At 39.0% G+C, this 15,746-nt stretch overlaps 1 protein-coding gene across 6 annotated transcripts in view; it reads right to left on the bottom strand.

Moving 5' to 3' along the window:
* The window catches only part of astn1 (astrotactin 1), a 140,264-nt gene that overhangs the window by 58,496 nt on the left and 66,022 nt on the right, over positions 1-15,746 (bottom strand). For all 6 annotated transcript variants that reach the window (XM_037277147.1, XM_037277148.1, XM_037277145.1 and 3 more), the window contains 3 exons: positions 15,237-15,403; positions 14,675-14,869; positions 7,514-7,641 (listed from right to left, as the gene is read on the bottom strand). In XM_037277147.1, coding sequence (XP_037133042.1) covers positions 7,514-7,641; positions 14,675-14,869; positions 15,237-15,403 — 490 coding nt within the window. The remainder of the gene's footprint in view (positions 1-7,513; positions 7,642-14,674; positions 14,870-15,236; positions 15,404-15,746) is intronic.

A 15,746-nucleotide genomic window follows, 5' to 3' on the forward strand; every position in this document is an offset into this window, starting at 1 on the left:
TATATACATTTGGTCCGCGGGCCGGACTTTGGACACGCCTGCTGTAGTGGCTCAATATTGGTCCATATATAAGGCGCACCTGATTATAAGGCGCGCTGTCGGCTTTTGAGAAAATTTGAGGTTTTTAGGTACGCCTTATAGTGCGGAAAATACGGTATATCTTAATAAATTTTATTATAAATTTTATTCAACAATTCTATTTTCTGAAAAGCATGGCATTGTTCAAGTGCAAAATGTTGAAGGTTCAATCTCCGTTACTCAAATTCAGATAAGCTTGCAGTTTCTCCTAATTTAGTGTCATCAGTGAGTGAATAAACTAGTTACTGACTCACGAAATCACGCCATTTGTGTGAAAGTGAGCCTTTAAGGTATAATGGAAAAATCTGCACTACAATATATCGCCATAATGTTTGAGTTCAGGGAAAATGGGGGTTGGCATAGGGACAAACTGATATAAGTGATGAGGTCTTGATGTCCTTCATGTACGTATCAAAAAAAAAGCAACTCCTTTTCCAGGTTTGATAAATAGACATGTTCTAATGTCAAATACAGAGGTCATATACTCTATCAACTCCAACTGAGCACTGTTCCACTGAGCATTTTCACTCATAGCTCAAGTTTCATTAAATTTAAAATCACGCCACCTGCTAACATTACCAGCTGGAAACTAACAGGCATGAACGTCTATGTCAGCAGAAGCTCCAATCCCTCCGAGCCTCACCCTTTGGTGCCATGCTGTGACAACGAACTGTAATTATTATCCTGTCTGATTTTGTCAGCTAATTACCTGACATTTAACACGCAAAATGTGGAAAATCCATCCAATTAATTATCGTGAGGAATGAATTGGAAATTTTCTCAATTCACTGTGGGTGTGTAGTTAATTATTGAATTTCAAATCGAGTTTCGTGATATTTGAGTTATGCCCGAAAGAGCATTGGAATAGAGGTGACAACTTATTTACACAGCAAACAGCACAACGGATTCTAGATAATGAAGAGGACTGCAGAAATTCCGAACGAATTATGCATGTTCAGAAATCACCACACGCAGGAGCAGGTATGAGCACATTCCTCCCTTTCCTCCCACATTCCAAAAATCCTGCCAATTGACCACTCCAAATTTTCCGTAGGTGTCGAAATAAGTGTGAATGGATGTTTCAATGTGTGCCCTGCGATTTGCTGGCAACTTGTTCAGGGTATCCTCCACTTACTGCCCAGAGTCAGCTGGGATGGGCTTTAGCATGCCCGCAACCCTCATGAGGAAAAGCGGTTCTGATAATGGATGGTTGGGGAAACAATTCCACCCACAGATAGTGTCCTCAGTTCCCAAACACTTATTGAGTGTTGTGAAAACTATCAGTGATGAAAACATACCCCTATGCGAGATTTTTGGGAGTATTGGAGCAAGCACGAAATTGAAAAGTGTTTTAGCCCAGGTGCTAACTACTCCTTTATAGAAAATATAATTGAATGGTGCGTTATTTTAAATGGATTGTGTCTTGAAAGCATTTGGAGAAAACTCAGGGGACCTTTATGACAATGATCTTCCCATAGTGCGACCAATTATACATAGGCCTTGTGAAATATAGATTATGTGCCATCTCTGTGCTGACACATGTGAAGGCTCATACCATTGGGAGTGTGCAAAGAAGCAATGTGCAAAACCCGAGGGAAGCCAGATTCAATAGGATAAGATCAGAGGAATCTAGTATAGTGCTGCTGATCACGGCCTTGATTAAGACAATCCTGCATATTGTAATTACAAAAAGAACAATAAATATGCAGGTTGACCTCCTGAGTAGACTCTGATCAATTTGATTTTAATCAAGGGGCTACATATTGAAACACACCGATTGCAATAGTATTCATTAATCTAAACTGCAATGTGGCCCAAGTTGTTTTATTAATCAACAGAGGGGCAATTGGAAGTTAAAAGCATACAGCGAAATAAAACTCTTCCCCCAATTTCAATTTAATACATTACAGAAAAAGAACTTTTGGACCCTATGCTGAATCCCAGAAAAATAAGTTTGAGTTGTTTTGGTACATATGTCATACACAAGAAATTAAAACACTCTTATGTATACCATTACTACCGTATTTTCCGCACTATAAGGCGCACCTAAAAACCTCCAACTTTCTCAAAAGCCGACTGTGCCTTATAATCCGGTGCGCCTTATATATGGACCAATATGGATTCGTGGATGAGGACTAATTTATTAAAGTAAGCTTTCCGTGTTTATTTTGTGTGTTGTGTGATATTAACGTTTGAGCAACGTGGAGTTATTGATATATTGTTATTGTTTTCACTATTTCGAGTGTTACTATATTGTGATTGCCTTAACATTTGAGCAACGTTGAGTTATTTATTCTATGTGCCTTATAATTTGGTGCGCCTTATATATGGACAAAGTTTTAAAATGGGCCATTCATTGAAGGTGCGCCTTAAAATCCGGTGCGCCTTATAGTGCGGAAAACACGGTACTTGGTGTAGGGGTATTCAGATACAGATCTCTGGAAATAAGATGAGACCTGTCACACGCCCCTTTGCTCTCAAATTCTGTTGTGACAGATCACCACTGACAGTGCACCTACAAATGCAGCCCTTGTTAGAATTGCTAATTTCCATAGTGTGTCAGTTGTTTGATCAAAGGTACTCTCTTGCTTCAGTCATGTAACCTTGACATTACTATTATCTTCTGTCATCCCGTAGATGTTCAAACTCACATTAACTGCATCCAGTTGCTTTCATCTTCACATAACTAAATTCTGCGTTAGAAAAAAAGGGATCAATCATTAAATGTGATTGCTCATAGTGTAGTGGTGCACGCTGATGACGTGGATTTGATACCTGGACAGTGCATGTAATTTTACCACATAATATAGGGCTACAATTATTTGACTATGAATCGATGCATCTTCAATGTAAATTGGTCTTTTCTCACTGTGATTATTTATTGAAAAATTAAACTTACAATTTCATGCCCAGCGCAAGCATAGCGCAAAGCGCAGTTGAACTGAGCGCATGGAGGCATTTTTTTTCTCTTGGTATTTTTTTGTAGACTTTTATCTTTAAATCTGGTTAATCGACCCATGACGTGTATTTCCATTATTATACTGTGTTCATTCAAAATGTAGTTTTTATTTTTTACCTTAAAATGCATCAACTACATACATAGTTTGGCTTATGATAAAAATGTTTATCCCTGTCTGTTCGAACACACTTTCTTTCAGCACAAAAGGGCTTGTGTCAGCCATTTTTTTTCCTGAGCCATAAGCATCGTCCTCAGCTCTGATAAGAAATGACAGGGGATTGGCGAGAGAGCTGTGGTTTCTGTCAGGGACAAATATTTCACCTTTGGCATTCTTGTCTCTATTTTACACTGAAAGCCATATAGTATGTGATGTATGTTTTACAGATAGTAGTGGCAGTGAAATGATATTGTTGCTCACAGACAAGCAAATGGCATGAGATCCTGTAACCTGTTTCTGGCATCACTTTTCTTTTGCTGTAAAAATTTCCCAGCTGATGGTCTGTTTATCACTGCTCTGGAGACAAGTCTCTTCCTCTTCATTTTTTGGCTGCTCTTTAAGGCTTTTGTTCTGTGCTGCCTGTGTATGTGGTGCTCAAATTTTAATTGTAATTTTTGCCATTCTTCTATTCACTATTGTTTCCTTTTTGTATGCTTTTTCTTTGTCTATCTTTTCTATACCGATCAGTTATTGCTCAAGCGCCATCTTACGGGAAATCTGCTTAGCAGCCCAGAGCATGCTTGCTTTCCAATTAAATCAAGATGTATTTGCCTTTCAAAAGCTTCCCTATCCTCACTCTTTTTTCCCCCCTGTGGAATAATTGATGGAGGTCTCTGGCCTCACGATGAATGGCTTTAAAGCCTTGAGATGAATAGGAAGATGAATGATTTCACCCCTGTGGTGACCGGGGAGAGCTGGAACAAGGACTGCTGACATTGTGACAAATATACTGACCACAGCAACCAACCCTGGCTAAATCAACATGGGATTGAGATGTGGCATGCTTTTAATGTGACTAAATAGATGTTAGACTTTTTGACACAACCTCTGCGCTCGATGGACAATAACGTGAATCTTGCAATTAACTGCGAGCAAAGTGACAATGCTTGACAGCCAGCCGGAAATTCAGTGGTAGCAGATTGTCGCAAGCTTGCTGACGTTTGAGACTACTGTGGGAGGCAGGTGGACAAGAGGACAGGTGTAAGGTAAGTTAATAGAAGGTAAGGTCAGGTACAGAAAGGCAATTGGCTGAGAGAAATCTCATGGATGATATCTCATATGTCATAGCCAATGTTTATAAACTAAATTTAATATAAAATGAGTTCCTTGGCTCAATAAAGGTAGCAAGATACAAATGTCAGGGCCATCTGCGAAATGCTTCTATACTATTAATGTTCCACAGAACAGGTTGACGATGCATCTACGGCACCTTTTATGGATGACGTTCGTATGCCAAACAAGAACAGCAAACATCAAGTCAATTAGTATCAAATGATTCATTTGTGCATGGGTTTTGCTTTTTCTTCTGACTTTCTGTGGCTCTTAAATGAACTAGTCCCCAAAGGGGACGAGACAAATTGTAGTATTTTATCCAGCCTTTCCGATTGCTTCAGTGTCATACCATCCTTCTTGCCTGGCCTAAATTTTCTTTCAATTAGTATTTTCAAAGACGGGCCGCAGTTTGAGAGGGGCATTTGCGCCATTGTGGGAGTGAACACAGCCGACCTTTTTTCTGGCCAATGGAAGAGGCTCCTCTCATTCCCTGTAAATTGAGCCCAGGAGAGGCACATGTCTTTGACATGGCAGAAGAAACAAGATACTTTCTGGAGTTCATGCAGGATATCGACACTTGCAAAGTATATTCAAGGAAATGCAAGCGCACTTCAATGGGTTGAGCCTTGCTGTGAAGTGGGAAGTTGGAGACTTCCTTTCATTCCGATTGTTCATGTACATGACACATTCCCTGCATCTCCGAGCTGTTACCCAGTGGGTTGTTTTGAAAAAAACATTATAAAGATGATGAGAAAACAAACGCAATCACTGAATTGATGTTGACACTCATTCAGAAGGTTTGATCCACACTGTTATCATATTCCTGAAGATTCGGTCTACCAGCACCGCGATCAAATTCTCAAGTCTCATTTACTTTCAGTCACCAATTCGTGAGGTGTGCCGGGGGCGTGTGAACGAAAACACACTTGGTCCAATGGAATGCCCAGTGTGGTGCGGCGCCGTCTACCAAATTCCCATACACTGTAAAGTCGACTTGCCCTAGGGCAAAAATCAATATGTGCCAGTTTTTGCACTGAGCACATGTGCACTGTCTACAAAAATAGAGCCCATTGGGTATCTTTTTTTTTTTTTGGCCAAAGAATATTGATTTGGATCTGTTGTAACTGGTATTGCACACTTAAATCTCATCAGTTCATGTTGGTTGACAGGGAGCAGTGAGTGGAATAAAACTGTAGACTGTAAGTATGTTACATTGACTGGCTCAGTACGATATGCTTGGGATGTAACATCTAACAATGGAGGGCTTTCATCCTTTTGCATGGTATTTGTGACTGATTTTCCATTTCATTTTAATAAAATAGATGCGATAGGCATCACCTATTTAAAAGTGTGTTCAAATAGCATATCGCTTTTTTAACAATCTGGCTAACTACTATTTCTATGAAAGTTAATACTTCCGAACTGTTACTTATACCTTACTCATTTTATACATAATGAACTTTACATTTAAGGTGAAATCTCAAAGTGCAGATTACAGCAATAAAAATAGAATGAATATTAATTAAAAAAAATTGAAAAATCAATTTAATTATATGACCCAATCCAGTCTCATCTGTGACCATTATTTTATTAGACTTTGATGAACAAAGTTGTAATAAGGTGTTAAGGCCATTAATTATGCTGATTTTAATATGAAATATCAAACTCCTGATAACTATAAACAGAAGATTGATTTCTTATCACTACTCACTACTAGGAAACCATTGCTTATGCATTCTAGACTCCATACAGGAAAGTTTGTTTGCAAACATTAACACTGTCTCTTTCCATCAGTAAAAATCCCTTACTAATCATTGTCATAACAATTGTCTTACAATGTGTTGTGTTAAAATGGCCAGGCTATGAACTCAACTAATACATGTGCTATGCCCGAGGCACCACTGGGCGCATTCATAGAGTGAACGCTTGTCAGCTTTCATGTGATACTTGGATCATTTCTGACAAGGTGGTGGAAAAGCATGTCGCTTATTTAGAAACCAAACTATAAAAGAGCTTGGGGCTAGTGCCTTCTTTTTCCGCAACTTTTATAAATATTTTTTTTACTGTAATTCTAATTTTAATTACTTATCAGAATTGCGTGGTTAGAGCAGACCATTGCATGTTTGTTTCTTTAGCATTTAATTTGGCGATCGATACCCTACTAAATAGTGGACATTTCTCTACGGTAGTCTAATAAAGCCAACTGTAGCTGAAGCATAGAGTAGGTTTAAGATATTGTGATATTTTCTGGCTCTTTTCTTCCTCTAAACAAAACTGCCAATTTAAATGGCAATATTGTTTAGCTTCATGTTCTGATGGGTGGGTTGGGGGACTTAGAGTAGCTTGGGGCTGGTTATTGGATTGGACATTATCCCATGAGATAAACTCATAACGTACTCTGCAGCTTTCCAGCTTTCAATACACTGAGGTCATCTTGAGGTCAAGAGTACCATATCAAAAGTGATGATAACTATTACTTGTACACTATCTTGTAAGACAGTGGTGCCTCCAAAGGCAAATGTCTAAAAGATTGTACACAGTCATGATTTATGTTTTATTTTTCTGTCTGTAGGCTAGTCCTTGTACTTGTCTTTGTTTCGCTTAGGCTACAATAAAAGTTAAAAAGTTAAAGTTAAAGTCCCAATGATCGTCACACACACATCTGGGTGTGGTGAAATTTGTCCTCTGCATTTAACCCATCCCCATGTGATTTTAATCCATCCCTTGGGGGAGAGGGGAGCAGTGAGCAGCAGCGGTGCCGCGCTCGGGAATCAGTTGGTGATCTAACCCCCCAATTCCAACCCTTAATGCTGAATGCCAAGCAGGGAGGCAATGGGTCCCATTTTTATAGTCTTTGGTATGACCCGGCCGGGGTTTGAACCCACAACCTTCCAGTCTCAGGGCGGACACTCTACCACTAGGCCACTGAGCTGGCACAGAGAACATCGAGAGTTGAGCAACTAGGCAGACTTGGGCCCAATCCCATTGCTTCCTCTTAACCCTAAACCTTAGTCTCGCTTCTTTTCCTTACTCTTCTTTGGAGGGATGAAGACAAAAGAAAAAAAAATATGATATGTAGGTATGTATGTAGTAATTCAGAAATCAAAAGGGTAAAGTAAATATCTAATTGTGAGACAATTCTAATAGAATTACCTTCTTCTATAAATGACCACATATAATTTCTTGCTTAGTAAGAAAAATCTTACCTGTGAGGTATTCTGGGTCGGGCACAGGGTCTAAAAGTTCCTCGTGACACTGAACTTCTGTTGGTACAGATGCTACCACCATGCCATCTGGTAGCTGCTGCTCAATACCTCGAGCAAAATTTTTCTGTCTGGAAAGGGAGTGGGAGGGGAGAGGACGTCATTTTTAGAGCATACTATATACTGCATCACAATATGAGTGGGTATAGACCAAGGCATAGAATAATGACATTGGAAAAAAGAAAACCCAGTAATACTGAGCCATTAAATTAAATTATAAATTAGCACTAAATAGGATATCTGATTATTGGGACAAATATGTACAGAGGAATTTGTCAGTTACCTATAATAAGTAGATGATTCTGAACAAAAGATGAAGGTGCTTAATGGGTCAATGAAATGTCCACACAGCAGTACATATTTCAATTTTTTTGTTCAGGGAGGCGGGTCTTTTGAAGGGAAACTAAATGAATATAGTTTACATTGACAGCAAATTGTTTGCGCTGCAGTGCTCAGTCAGCCTCAGAATGGCTGATAGGCTGTGTATAGGTTGCTTGGCATCAACGTGAAAGTGAGATTTTCTTTCCTCCTGTGGGATCGGTCCTTTTGTGAAATTGTGACCAGCCACAATGTATCCTGATGTGGAAACAGCTGGTAGTGATGTCACGCGAGCTCGCGGCGATGTAGCACAAATTAAGCCATGTTCCTGCTGGAGTGAGGCATTTATGGAGCAGGGTGGAAAACAAGCTTAGTACGAATGGAGTGCAACTACTGTAGTAACCCCAGTGAGAGAGAGAATACTTTCACAGAATGTGGGAGGCATGGACTCTTTAGTACCCCACATCCACATTGAACAAGTAACAACTACGGGCTCAGTGTTTGAACATCAGCAATAGGAAGTTGCTATCCCACTTGGAGATGGATGAGGCACAAAGCAGAACAGCTCAATACAAGAGCGATTGACCTGAGAGAGAAGGTCATTAAGTCCCTTTGAGGGACTCAACTACCTCCTCTTTGCCAAGGCTAGAGAAAGAATTGCCATCAGAATCACTACTGAATGATGTCAGAGACCAATCAGCTGATCTATGCAACAGTATCTTAGAGATGCTTGGCGATGAGAACCGAAAGGAGCATGGGCCACCTCCATGGAAGAGAAGGCTAGAGGCAAAAGTAAGGGCAACCCAGACAGAAGATAAGCTCCTAACAGCGCAAATCAAATGTGTGGAGCTTCTAAAAGAACTTCACAAAAAATACAAGATGCCCACAAGTGAGGCACTTGAGACTGCTAAGCAAATCTTCACAGCCTTGGCAACTCGCTTGGTAGAGGCCAGGAGAATAAACCCAATGTTCTCCAGCAACCGAGCTAAGGTCCACTCTCAGTGGCTAGACCAAAACAGACCCATCTACAACTGAGACAGCAATGCTAGAAGAGCAACTGGAAGAAGAAACTGTGACACAAAATCAATGCCCAATGGCTGGCGGAGTAACAAAAAAAAGCACAGAAATATCCCAGAACAAAAACCAGTAGAGATTACAGCGGCAGATATCCAAGCAAGAGTGTAGGGATCCAAATTGGAGTTTCAAAAAACTACACCCTGAAGTGTGTGTGTGACCACTTCAGGGTGTACCCCGCCTACTCAATTTCATGCTGGGGTCATATTATGGTGTATTTCTTTTTATTGGTTGCTATGGAAATCATTTGAGAAACGACTACGGGACAGGGACAGAATAGCCTTTATCACAGGTCAGACTCAGATACATCAGACTCATGAAGGAAAAACAGCACAGGCCAAGGGACACTGCTCAACGCCTTCTTAGAGTGCACAAAACACATGTAGAGTGATTGTGCAAACTCTCATGCAGCCTCCGAGACGCCTGTAGAGCAGGTCCACAACTCCATGGCCATAATGAAAAGCACACTGTTCCACCTGAATCATAGATTTGATTTCCTGATGGGCCAAATTGCCCCGACGATACGTGTTTGCTGTACCAAAAGGCACATGCTCACACCAATTGGTGTTTTTTTTTTGTTTTTTTTCCACTTTCATTTTCTTGCTGCTCTTGACAGTCGAATGGAAACACTTGGTAGGGGACACAGCAAATCCATCGTTGCTACAAAATCCATTTGCGTAAACGTAAAAATCTACTTTACTTGACGATACTGTTCACAAAAATGTGGACTTGTGTAATATTGCCTAGCATACATGAATTCAAAAGTGAAAGATTGGTTCAATGCTTTTTCATAGCAACATACAAAAAAGATGACATGAAAACGGCCGGGTCATACCAAAGACTATAAAAATGGGACCCATTGCCTCCCTGCTTGGCACTCAGCATTAAGGGTTGGAATTGGGGGGTTAGATCACCAAATGATTCCCGAGCGCGGCACCGCTGCTGCTCACTGCTCGCCTCTCCCCCAGGTGATGGATCAAAATCACACGGGGATGGGTTAAATGCAGAGGACAAATTCCACCACACCCAGATGTGTGTGTGACGATCATTGGGACTTTAACTTTAGATCCACGACTCTACTACTTTTTGAAAAGTTATATCATAATGTAAAATATAGATATCATCGTTTGATCATCATTGAATGATGGAGACAGATGTTTTGTGCAACTCCAGAACACAGGGGGATTGGCCTTTGAAAAGATGCCAGCAAACATCACAGAGAGGTTTTCTTGCTATCCTTCCATCTGTCAAATTTCTTAAACAATTTATCTCAAGGGCTAACAGCTCATTTCAATAAGGACACAATGCTGTTAAATATTTGTAACCATTGGCCTGAATTGAAGACGCAAGGCAGGACATACTTCTATTTTTTTTTTGCATACTTATGAAACAGCAAATTTTTATTATTATTAATAATTATTATAATATAATTTGTTACTATATAATCTGTGGATGCAATTCTCATGAACAATTTACAATAATGAAATGGCATGCACCTTTGCTGTCATTCTGTTCTTATGAATAGCCTACAATCTACTGTAAGGTTTTTGAGAACAATTTTGCTTATTCCCAGCCTAAATGAAAATTCAATATGACTGGATGGATATACCCATCAGCCCCATTTTTTTTCTTTGGCTTTTAACTGGCTTCTGACTGTTATTGTTCCGCTACTGTACATTAATGTGTTTTCATTGTCTTTGTCCCATTGCTATATGTGAAGCACTTTGTTACTGCTGTTGTTAAATGTGCTACTATATAAATAAAGTTGTATTCGATTGTATTTTGGATAGACAATATGTAATAATGTCACTTTTAAAAATTCAGCTGCTCCAGTACATTTTTAGCACAATGAATCCTGGGTGGATTTAATTCATTCACTGTCATGTCTTATAAATTAGCCCTTCCATTAGAATTCCTCTCAATAAGTCTGCCTTCCTCTTTCATCACAAAGGAAGCATTTGGCAGTCTTCAAAGTATGTTTTAACGTGCCATCCTCAAGCACTTTCAAATAAGATCAGTGCATTTGAGATTTAGATGTACTTGATATCAACTTTACTTTTTCAACCCTTATTCTCTCTCTCCGTGGCTCGTTCTCTCGCTTTCTCGCGCTCTCTTGCGCTGCCTGATGAGAATTTGAGTTGGCAAGTGAATGCAGAGTTACTGAATGGTGTGAATTAAAATTCAAGTGTGTGACAGCAGACTTGTCTGAAAAACTGAAAAACAAAATAACTGTCAGTATACTATTTTGTGTTTCTTATTAAAAGTTATCAGTTTTGCTGGAGTTATACATGTCGCTTTAGACCATCGGGGTTTTCATCAATGAGACATGTAGTTGTGGTTGATGCTCCACAAACAGTGGAGCAGGTTTGCTTGGTTGTAAAAGAACAAACGGACATGGAAATTTACAAAGAGTTTGTCCAGGAGGACTAATTAGTCCATCTATTGATTGAGCAAAGCCTGGTATCAGTGTCTCACTATTGTTTACGCTTTTCACATGTACAGTACGACTCTCATATTTACTCCCTTTCATTCCGATTGAGTTGAATGGAAAAGAAATGACTCATTTTGGAGAGTTTGAAAAGAGCTTTAGGACAGTAGCTTAGGCTGTAAAGATGTCAGAATGCAACATGTACATTAACTATAAAAAAAAATACGATACACATGAGATCCTGCTAGAACTGTGGTTTTGTACTGGTCGGAGCGCTTGCAGGGCAGTATCACCATAAATGTAAATGTAGAAAAAAAAAAGGAAAAATTTCCTTCCAGCGGGCCGTCGGCAGAATTGTGTCCGCCTCAGAGTGCACTGTGTCAGGTCAAACATTGACCTCCGGCCCGCTAAATGTCCACTAGACCAACACAACAAAGGGATATTGCGGTCAAGAGATGCCCACACATCAGGAACTAACCAATCAGAGGTTTTCTATTATAAACGAAAGAACAGTAAGCCATACAGAACAAAATTTGTTATTTTTCAATATTAACGAGAAAACCGCTCATTCAATTCAAATCACAGGTGACCAACCGAAATATCTTGAACAAGTGTGTCCTGCTCATTTGCAACTCAAATTATCCTGCAATCTCGGTAAAAAAACATGACAGAGACAAAAAAATGTGAAATGTAAATCAACCACTGGTAGGAAACCCATAGATAAATTCAAGAAATAAAAACGTTCTGAAAAAAACAATATGCAACTCAAATTATCCTGCAATCTCGGTAAAAAAACATGACAGAGAAAAAAAAAAGTGAAATGTAAATCAACCACTGGTCGGAAACCCATAGAGAAATTCAAGAAATAAAAATTTTCTGAAAAAAACAATATTAAATGCTACATGCTACATGAATTATTAAAAAGAGACACCACTCACGCCAAACAGATGAAAGTTTATATTTGTATGTGAAACTGAAAGTGACGTCTACAGCACTGATGTAGTGATGCTGTAAGCTATATTTCAAAAAACAAAATCATATTTTAATATCAGTCAGTGAAATAATCACTTTTAATTCAATTTGATAGCTGACTGCACACCCCACACATGATAAAATGATAAAGGAACACTGAAGTAGACAACATTTTTGGTTCGTTGCATTTAATCACTTAAACTTGGTTTTAATTTCATGAATATGAGACCCAAAGAGACATTGACTTATTTCTTTTCAAAGTATCCTTCAATGAAGCGTATTTTTTAGAGTTCTAAATATTTTTGTTCAAGTTCCCTGCAGTCTTTAATTGATTTCATAAAAGCAACACACTGTGTGTTTTTCCCTACAAAGATGACCAAACAACACAAGCAGTGTTCTTCTAACTTGTCTAAAGGGTTTTGTAGCTCCCACTGTTTTTTTTCTCTCAGTTTCTAAGGGAAGTGGTTGAAATAAGCCATTGGGTCCCTGTGCTAGGTTAAATATTTTGACATTACTTATAACTTCAAAGTCATTTACTTTTATGCTGCTCTTCTTCCTTCCCGAATCACAGTGTTGTTTTTATAGAGTGCTGGTAGACTATATTTTATACTTTATGTAATTGAACAATTTGATCAATAAATACCCAGTTAAAGGTTTCTGCCTCTGTTTTTCTTTGGGTCGCTCACTCTTGCGTTCACTCACTCTCTCCTTCCTCAACTCTGTGAGCTGATTTGTGGTAAAGAGTGTAAACAGCCCATGACTTTGGTAGCCAATGACTTTGCTGACTTTTTGGTCTCCTGTGTAAGTGATTGCAGCATGCAGATAATAATAATGAGCTCCCCCAAAATGACTCACATAGTAAACATAGTACATCATCTAAAGAGTGACAACACCATACCCTTGCTTGACTTAATATAAACCCCAAAGATGTAATGATGGGGTCTTTTGATTTTCAGTGTATTCACTTTTGTGAGAGAAAAACTACAGGTCTATATTTTTTAACCGCCGAATGAAGTTAATATATGTACAAAAAATATTTGTTATTTCACAAGGTCATTACTTACAAGAGCAGTTTTTTTTTCCCCTCAATCAACTATAATTAATCTTTAACTTGCGAGTACTTGAGACTGATTAGGTTTAGAGCTCTGACTCAGGTGTCATTAAGACTCTTGTGTAATTACTTGCAGTGGGTTCCGACAAAGTATTTTGAATTATTCTTACACTGACTTTTCTTCTCAAAAGTTCGTATGATTAGCCCGATTTGATGCAGCGGGTGTACCATCTATTTGTATTTTTATACTTGAATTTATTAACAGTCCCTACAGCATAGGTGTCAAACTCAAGGCCCGGGGGCCAGATACGGCCCGCCACATCGGGTTATTGCTAGCAATTTTTATTTACATTCTTTTTTTTAAATATTTTAACTGTTTTGGCCCTCCGAAGTAAACTATGACTACGATGCGGCCCGTGACAAAAATTATTTTGACAGGGCCTACAGCATGGGTCTCAAAGTCAAGGCCCAGGGGCCAGATCTGGCCCGCCAAATCATTCTATGTGGCCCGTAAAACAAATCATGTCTGTCCGTTTTAATGATCCTGGCTAAAATCTCTACCAAAATATTTGTCTTGTGTAATAAATATTGAGAAGTTTTTTTTTACAATTTTTACATTAACTTGAACAATAATTGAAAACTGCTATGCTTGACATGTGATGACAAAGCTAGTAGTCTATCATATTTTTGTGCAATATGTGACAACATAATATGACAATTAAACATTTCTGTTTGCACTGTCATAACGGCCCTCCGAGGACAGTCGTATCTAGAAAATGGCCCGCTGCAAAAAAAGTTTGATCGCCGACCTACAGACTAGAACCTTTCAACACAGTGGTGTTTAAATTTCAAAATAATGTACACTACCGTTCAAAGGTTTGGGGTCACAAAATTGTTTGGGTGACCCCAAACTTTTGAACGGGAGTGTATATATTTATTTAGATAATTATTTATAGATTATATATATAATCTTCTGTGTAAAAAATCTTATAATATATATGTATACTTATATTCATAGATTATATATAATCTTATACAAATATAAGATATAATTTACAATATTTAATTCATAATATTTTATTATAATAATATTTACACTACCGTTCAAAAGTTTGGGGTCACCCAAACAATTTTGTGACCCCAAACTTTTGAACGGTAGTGTATATACCATTTCTACTTCACTGAATTTCGTTTTTCGCGGGTGCAGTAGTAGTAGTATGAGTAGTACTAGTAGTGGTTGTGCTCTTCACAAAAATCTTACCTGAACGTGGCCTTCAGAATTTGTCCAGAGGTGCTCTCTTTGGTGTGATTGTTGTAGCCATAAAAAAGATCTCCAAACACAGTTTGGTTAGCTGGAATGTCTGTAGCTTCCCCACAGTCTATCCCTTCTGAGCAGGCATCAGATAATGGCAGGCATGATCTTCCATCTGGCCCTCGCTTGTAGTCTTCAATACAGCTAGAAAACAGTTATAGTTCCGCCCTGAGACTGGAAGGTTGTGGGTTCAAACCCCGGCCGGGTCATACCAAAGACTATAAAAATGGGACCCGCTGCCTCCCTGCTTGGCACTCAGCATTAAGGGTTGGAATTGGGGGGTTAGATCACCAAATGATTCCCGGGCGCGGCACCGCTGCTAATAATAATAACAATAATAATAATGGTGATGATGATTGTTGCAGCTCCTCCTGTGAGTACACACCCACAAGCACACACCCACACACACGTTTGCACGCACGTGTGTGTGAGTGTATTTACCATATGTTGACCTGTGTGTATATGTGAAGATTACAATTATCAGCATTAAACTGTTGAACGATTAACTTACCCACAGAACATCTGGATGTTATAGAGAGTGGGATCATCTTCCAGAGGAGCCAGTTGCTGGAGACACAGTTGCTCACACCCTCCATTGAACCCATCAGAGCAATCAATGCCAATGTGGTGGTCATAGCACCCACTCCCATCCTTCATAGGACTCAATCCTGGGGGGCACTATGAGAGAGGCAGTGAAAAAAAAAAAATCCTTTAGATTTGTTTTCATTTCTTCCTCTCTACTGGCATATGAGACAAATACAATATGGTTCCAAATCCCTAGTCCCAGGCCAAGGACACCACAGAAGAACAAGGGCGGACAATACATTAGGTGAAGTACAGTTTTGTGCTTGTATTTTGCAAGTAACGTGGGGAGCAAATGTTTATACTGTTTTTATAGTATACTATGTTGAATGCAACTTGTCCTTAGGAAAAAAAAGAGATAACCAACTTTTGAGGGCTGGAAAGAATTAGTTGGATTACTATTCATTTTATTTGTGTTTGGAGATAGGAGCATTGTCAT

Source organism: Syngnathus acus, chromosome 17, assembly GCF_901709675.1.
Source record: "Syngnathus acus chromosome 17, fSynAcu1.2, whole genome shotgun sequence".
Taxonomy (NCBI): Eukaryota; Metazoa; Chordata; class Actinopteri; order Syngnathiformes; family Syngnathidae; genus Syngnathus; species Syngnathus acus.